We start from the raw sequence: 7,500 nt of genomic DNA, 5'->3' as shown, positions 1-7,500 counted from the left end.
GGTTACTGTTAGCTAGCCCAAGTGGGTTACTGCTAGCTAGCCCAAGTGGGTTAGGGTTAGCTAGCCCGAGTGGGTTACTGCTAGCTAGCCCAAGTGGGTTACTGTTAGCTAGCCCAGTGGGTTAGGGTTAGCTAGCCCAAGTGGGTCACTGCTAGCTAGCCCGAGTGGGTGACTGCTAGCTAGCCCGAGTGGGTTACTGCTAGCTAGCCCGAGTGGGTTAGCTAGCTAGCTCTGTTAGCCACTTACGATTCCTGGCAGATTGGCGTATTTGGGATCCGCCATGTTGAGGATGCAGGACGAGGCGGTGAATAACAGCTCGATGCTTCACAAGGGTTGAATCTTGTTGGGCTGTTTATCCAGTAGCAGAACAGACGCTAGACTATAGAGGCGGTTTCTCTTGTTGTTGTTCTGTGTTGGTCTGACAGCAGCAGGGTGGAGCTGAGCCGCTCCCTTCGCTGCGCATGTCTGGTTCGGTCGACCAATCACATTCCGACCAATCACATTCCGACCAATCACATTCCGACCAATCACATTCCGACCAATCACATTCCGACCAATCACATTCCGACCAATCACATTCCGACCAATCACATTCCGCCTTCCGACCAATCACATTCCGCCTTCCGACCAATCACATCCTTCCGTCAGCGGCACTTGAATAAAGATTCAACATTAGACATCTGTTTATCGGTCATGTATAATAGGCTAGTTCACACATACTATGAACGTGACTGGGTTAAGGGTTACGCTTTAGCAGACGACATAGGACATGATGCAGGACAGGACAGGGCAGTGCAAAGACATGACCGTGCAAAACCGTACAAGGTATTTTTATGGCTCGAGTGCAATTTTTATTTTAATTAAATAAATTATGCATATTTAATATGCGTGAAATATGCATCATTGTAAGGAAAAAAATAGCAAAACACACTTGGCGCATGGGTAAAGAGGTGGGTCAGAGGGTGTAGAGGGTAAAGGTTCTCGCATGGGTAAAGGTTCTCGCATGGGTAAAGGTTCTCGCATGGGTAAATAAAGGTTCTCGCATGGGTAAAGGTTCTCGCATGGGTAAATAAAGGTTCTCGCCTGGAAAAGTGTCGGATAAAGCCACTCTGCATGACTTCCAGTGACCTCAAATGTTGTCTGCTTAGGCTCACATGGCCACATCACCATCAGCACCATTTTGAGTGCCCGGTGCCACAAAGACGTGTAGCCGCTGCGATGTGTGGTACTGATGGGAGTGTGTGAGTGTCCCTTTAACGTTGCCGGGCAACCAGAGCAGACCACGCCCCGCCCCTGGTGAGCAGAGGGATGCACGCGCAGAGCCCGTTCCCTGTCTGGATCACTCCATTACTAACACCCGGCTAGGGGTCTCTTAACCGACCAAACAAACATACGCAGAGTTTTGAGCAGGTCCGGGCTATTTTAATTAAGACAACTTTTCACTCCGGTATAGGATTCTTTTTTTCTTCTTCTTAGATCAAAATTGGTCAGATTTTGCGAGCGTTGGCTAGTCTACAATAGCTTGATCTCAGTTTTACAAATGATTCGTCCATCATTGACAGGGAGAGATTGCGTGTAGTCTCGGCACTGTCCTATCATTCAGTTATCAACGGTAGTTAGTCAAATTCCCCTAATAAAAAGAAGCGCATCCCTTTTCCACAATGGCCGATGCAACCGCAGAATGTAACATAAAGGTGTTGTGTCGTTTTCGTCCGTTGAATCAATCCGAAATTACTCGCGGAGATAAATTCATCCCAAATTTTCAAGGAGAAGACACCGTCATCCTCGGGGTAAGTTGTTATTTCTGCTGATCCATTCATTCATAAAGGCTAATCGATGAGGGAGTCATCCAGAAGGCTCAGTGTCTCTACTCCGCTGTACTTTCACACACTTTCCTTTCATTTGAAGCTCGACTGTATCTTATGAATTGTCACGACTGGAATGCTATCTGGTGACTATCCTGATGAAATCACATCATCATCATCATCATCATCATCATAACTATCCGGTATAAAGTCACATAAAGCCAAGTGTACGACTGCTAAAGAAATGCGTGTCTGCGTGGTAGTGAATGTGTCTTCTTGGTCGCACGCAACCGTCTTCTCAGAGATCTTCTTCCTCATCGCTGTGATCACCCTGTCCTCTATCAGCTGTGATCACCTGTCCCCTATCAGCTGTGATCACCCTGTCCTCTATCAGCTGTGATCACCCTGTCCTCTATCAGCTGTGATCACCCTGTCCTCTATCAGCTGTGATCACCCTGTCCTCTATCAGCTGTGATCACCCTGTCCTCTATCAGCTGTGATCACCCTGTCCTCTATCAGCTGTGATCACCCTGTCCTCTATCAGCTGTGATCACCCTGTCCTCTATCAGCTGTGATCACCCTGTCCTCTATCAGCTGTGATCACCTGTCCCCTATCAGCTGTGATCACCCTGTCCCCTATCAGCTGTGATCACCCTGTCCTCTATCAGCTGTGATCACCCTGTCCTCTATCAGCTGTGATCACCTGTCCCCTATCAGCTGTGATCACCCTGTCCCCTATCAGCTGTGATCACCCTGTCCTCTATCAGCTGTGATCACCCTGTCCTCTATCAGCTGTGATCACCTGTCCCCTATCAGCTGTGATCACCCTGTCCCCTATCAGCTGTGATCACCTGTCCTCTATCAGCTGTGATCACCCTGTCCTCTATCAGCTGTGATCACCCTGTCCTCTATCAGCTGTGATCACCCTGTCCTCTATCAGCTGTGATCACCCTGTCCTCTATCAGCTGTGATCACCCTGTCCTCTATCAGCTGTGATCACCCTGTCCTCTATCAGCTGCTGTGGATGTAGACTGCTCTAGAGGGATGTGGGTGTAGACTGCTCTAGAGAGTGTGAATGTAGACTGCTCTAGAGGGGGGTGAATGTAGACTGCTCTAGAGGGTGTGAATGTAGACTGCTCTAGAGGGGGTGAATGTAGACTGCTCTAGAGGGTGTGGATGTAGACTGCTCTAGAGGGATGTGGGTGTAGACTGCTCTAGAGGGGGGTGGATGTAGACTGCTCTAGAGGGGGGTGAATGTAGACTGCTCTAGAGGGGGGTGAATGTAGACTGCTCTAGAGGGGGGTGAATGTAGACTGCTCTAGAGGGTGTGAATGTAGACTGCTCTAGAGGGTGTGGATGTAGACTGCTCTAGAGGGATGTGGATGTAGACTGCTCTAGAGGGCTGTGGATGTAGACTGCTCTAGAGGGCTGTGGATGTAGACTGCTCTAGAGGGATGTGGATGTAGACTGCTCTAGAGGGCTGTGGATGTAGACTGCTCTAGAGGGTGTGAATGTAGACTGCTCTAGAGGGATGTGGGTGTAGACTGCTCTAGAGGGTGTGAATGTAGACTGCTCTAGAGGGCTGTGAATGTAGACTGCTCTAGAGGGCTGTGGATGTAGACTGCTCTAGAGGGCTGTGGATGTAGACTGCTCTAGAGGGATGTGGATGTAGACTGCTCTAGAGGGCTGTGGATGTAGACTGCTCTAGAGGGTGTGAATGTAGACTGCTCTAGAGGGATGTGGGTGTAGACTGCTCTAGAGGGTGTGAATGTAGACTGCTCTAGAGGGCTGTGAATGTAGACTGCTCTAGAGGGCTGTGGATGTAGACTGCTCTAGAGGGTGTGAATGTAGACTGCTCTAGAGGGTGTGAATGTAGACTGCTCTAGAGGATGTGAATGTAGACTGCTCTAGAGGGCTGTGGATGTAGACTGCTCTAGAGGGATGTGGGTGTAGACTGCTCTAGAGGGGTGAATGTAGACTGCTCTAGAGGGATGTGGGTGTAGACTGCTCTAGAGGGGTGAATGTAGACTGCTCTAGAGGGATGTGGATGTAGACTGCTCTAGAGGGTGTGAATGTAGACGGCTCTAGAGGGTGTGAATGTAGACTGCTCTAGAGGATGTGAATGTAGACTGCTCTAGAGGGCTGTGGATGTAGACTGCTCTAGAGGGATGTGGGTGTAGACTGCTCTAGAGGGGTGAATGTAGACTGCTCTAGAGGGATGTGGGTGTAGACTGCTCTAGAGGGGTGAATGTAGACTGCTCTAGAGGGATGTGGGTGTAGACTGCTCTAGAGGGTGTGAATGTAGACTGCTCTAGAGGGTGTGAATGTAGACTGCTCTAGAGGGTGTGAATGTAGACTGCTCTAGAGGGTGTGAATGTAGACTGCTCTAGAGGGGGGTGAATGTAGACTGCTCTAGAGGGATGTGAATGTAGACTGCTATAGAGAGTGTGAATGTAGACTGCTCTAGAGGGCTGTGGATGTAGACTGCTCTAGAGGGTGTGAATGTAGACTGCTCTAGAGGGGGTTGAATGTAGACTGCTCTAGAGGGATGTGAATGTAGACTGCTATAGAGAGTGTGAATGTAGACTGCTCTAGAGGGATGTGAGTGTAGACTGCTCTAGAGCGTGTGAATGTAGACTGCTCTAGAGGGCTGTGAATGTAGACTGCTCTAGAGGGCTGTGGATGTAGACTGCTCTAGAGAGTGTGAATGTAGACTGCTCTTGAGGGCTGTGGATGTAGACTGCTCTAGAGAGTGTGAATGTAGACTGCTCTAGAGGGATGTGAATGTAGACTGCTCTAGAGGGCTGTGGATGTAGACTGCTCTAGAGGGATGTGGATGTAGACTGCTCTAGAGGGGGGTGAATGTAGACTGCTCTAGAGGGGGGTGAATGTAGACTGCTCTAGAGGGGGTGAATGTAGACTGCTCTAGAGGGATGTGGATGTAGACTGCTCTAGAGGGGGTGAATGTAGACTGCTCTAGAGGGATGTGGATGTAGACTGCTCTAGAGGGGGGTGAATGTAGACTGCTCTAGAGGGATGTCATTTGGAAGTCAGGTTATTTGTTGGAAGACTGATCCTGTTTGCCTCCCTGTGGTAGAATAGTGATCCAGGCTGAATGGTAATGATCCCCTCTCAGAGATACTGTCCTGTATTAAACACATCAACGCTCCAACTGGGAGAAATTAGACCACTCTAAATGCAAATGCTTTGGATGAAAAGTGTGTTTGCTCACACGCACACACACACACTCACGCACACACACACACACAAACACAAACACACACACACACACACATACATATATACATACATACACACACAAACGCACGCACGCACACACACACACACACACACACACACACACACACACACACACACACACACACACACACACACACACACACACAAGACAATGGGCTGGGAAACACAAGGAGCTCCCGGCCCAGCTGCCCCCCAGGGTCCTGGGGTATGAGTCCCTCAGCAGGATCCCCCCTCACCTCTGCTCTTCTCTCCCTCCATTACTGACCGTAGAACAACCACCAAGTCTGTACGTTTCCATAGAAACCTGTTCAGGTCAGGAAAGTGCTGTTCGGAACCCTAAATGTATTGAAAGGGGTTCCACCTGGAACCATTTTTGTTAAAAATGGTTCTACAGTTCTCTTTTTCTAGTTGGGATGTCAAACCAAAATAGCAGATAGGCAGCTGTGGAATTAATGTTTTAAACCCAATGCAGTAAAAGGCTCTCTCTCTCTCTCTCTCTCTCTCTCTCTCTCCCTCTAGCTCTCTCTCTCTCTCTCTCTCTCTCTCTCTCTCCCTCTAGCTCACTCTCTCTCTCTCTCTCTCTCTCTCTCCTTCTAGCTCACTCTCTCTCTCTCTCTCTCTCTCTCTCCCTCTAGCTCACTCTCTCTCTAGCTCACTCTCTCTCTCTCTCTCTCCTTCTAGCTCACTCACTCTCTCTCTCTCTCTCTCTCCCTCTAGCTCACTCTCTCTCTAGCTCACTCACTCTCTCTCTCTCTCTCTCTCTCTCTCTCTCTCTCTCTCTCTCTCTCTCTCTCTCTCCTTCTAGCTCACTCTCTCTCTCTCTCTCTCTCTCTCTCTCCAGCTCACTCAATCTCTCTCTCTCTCTTTTCACTCTTTCTTGCTCTTTCTCTCCCTTTCTCTCTTGCTCTTTCTTCAGCCTTGCATTATATAATAATAATAGTTGAGCAGTGGTAGCAGAAGACAGAAAACACGGCTTTCTAATTGCATCTTCCGACGTACCGCCACCTCCTCCCTCTCTCCTTCTTCCGACGTACCGCCACCTCCTCCCTCTCTCCTTCTTCTGATGTACCACCACCTCCTCCCTCTCCTCCCTCTCTCCTTCTTCTGACGTACCGCCACCTCCTCCTTCTCTCCTTCTTCCGACGTACCGCCACCTACTCCCTCTCTCCTTCTTCTGACGTACCGCCACCTCCTCCCTCTCTCCTTCTTCTGATGTACCACCACCTCCTCCCTCTCCTCCCTCTCTCCTTCTTCTGACGTACCGCCACCTCCTCCCTCTCTCCTTCTTCTGACGTACCACCACCTCCTCCCTCTCCTCCCTCTCTCCTTCTTCTGACGTACCGCCACCTCCTCCCTCTCCTCCCTCTCTCCTTCTTCTGATGTACCGCCACCTCCTCCCTCTCCTCCCTCTCTCCTTCTTCTGACGTACCGCCACCTCCTCCCTCTCCTCCCTCTCTCCTTCTTCTGACGTACCGCCACCTCCTCCCTCTCTCCTTCTTCTGACGTACCGCCACCTCCTCCCTCTCTCCTTCTTCTGATGTACCGCCACCTCCTCCCTCTCCTCCCTCTCTCCTTCTTCTGACGTACCGCCACCTCCTCCCTCTCTCCTTCTTCTGACGTACCACCACCTCCTCCCTCTCTCCTTCTTCTGATGTACCACCACCTCCTCCCTCTCTCCTTCTTCTGACGTACCGCCACCTCCTCCCTCTCTCCTTCTTCTGATGTACCGCCACCTCCTCCCTCTCCTCCCTCTCTCCTTCTTCTGACGTACCGCCACCTCCTCCCTCTCTCCTTCTTCTGACGTACCGCCCTCTCCTCCCTCTCTCCTTCTTCTGATGTACCACCACCTCCTCCCTCTCTCCTTCTTCTGACGTACCACCACCTCCTCTCTCTCCTCCTTCTGATGTACCACCACCTCCTCCCTCTCTCCTTCTTCTGACGTACCACCACCTCCTCCCTCTCTCCTTCTTCTGACGTACCACCACCTCCTCCCTCTCTCCTTCTTCTGATGTACCACCACCTCCTCCCTCTCTCCTTCTTCTGATGTACCACCACTTCCTCCCTCTCTTCCCCCTCTCCTCCTTCTGATGTACCACCGCCTCCTCCCTCTCTTCCGCCTCTCCTCCTTCTGACATACCACCACCTCCTCCCTCTCTCCTCCTTCTGATGTACCACCACCTCCTCCCTCTCTCCTCCTTCTGATGTACCACCGCCTCCTCCCTCTCTCCTCCTTCTAATGTACCACCACTTCCTCCCTCTCTTCCCCCTCTCCTCCTTCTGATGTACCACCACCTCCTCCCTCTCTCCTCCTTCTAATGTACCACCACTTCCTCCCTCTCTTCCGCCTCTCCTCCTTCTGACATACCACCACCTCCTCCCTCTCTCCTCCTTCTGATGTACCACCGCCTCCTCCCTCTCTTCCTTCTCTCCTCCT

The 7,500-nt window shown here is 50.7% G+C and overlaps 2 protein-coding genes across 2 annotated transcripts in view; one reads left to right on the top strand and one right to left on the bottom strand.

Annotated features, from left to right (window-relative positions):
* Positions 1–413, bottom strand: part of dctn2 (dynactin 2 (p50)) — a 27,188-nt gene extending 26,775 nt beyond the window's left edge. Inside the window, exon 1 of the mRNA XM_084462695.1 lies at positions 247–413. Coding sequence (XP_084318821.1) covers positions 247–282 — 36 coding nt within the window. The 5' untranslated portion in view covers positions 283–413. The remainder of the gene's footprint in view (positions 1–246) is intronic.
* A 1,248-nt stretch (positions 414–1,661) lies between these two features.
* The window catches only part of kif5ab (kinesin family member 5A, b), a gene marked incomplete at both ends in the record, with an annotated part of 161,267 nt that continues 155,428 nt past the window's right edge, over positions 1,662–7,500 (top strand). Inside the window, one exon of the mRNA XM_084462694.1 lies at positions 1,662–1,790. Coding sequence (XP_084318820.1) covers positions 1,662–1,790 — 129 coding nt within the window. The remainder of the gene's footprint in view (positions 1,791–7,500) is intronic.

This window comes from Borostomias antarcticus, assembly GCF_949987555.1.
Source record: "Borostomias antarcticus genome assembly, contig: scaffold_69, whole genome shotgun sequence".
NCBI classification, from domain to species: Eukaryota; Metazoa; Chordata; class Actinopteri; order Stomiiformes; family Stomiidae; genus Borostomias; species Borostomias antarcticus.
Note: the sequence above shows the minus strand (reverse complement) of the source record. Positions and strands in the feature narration are given on the sequence as shown.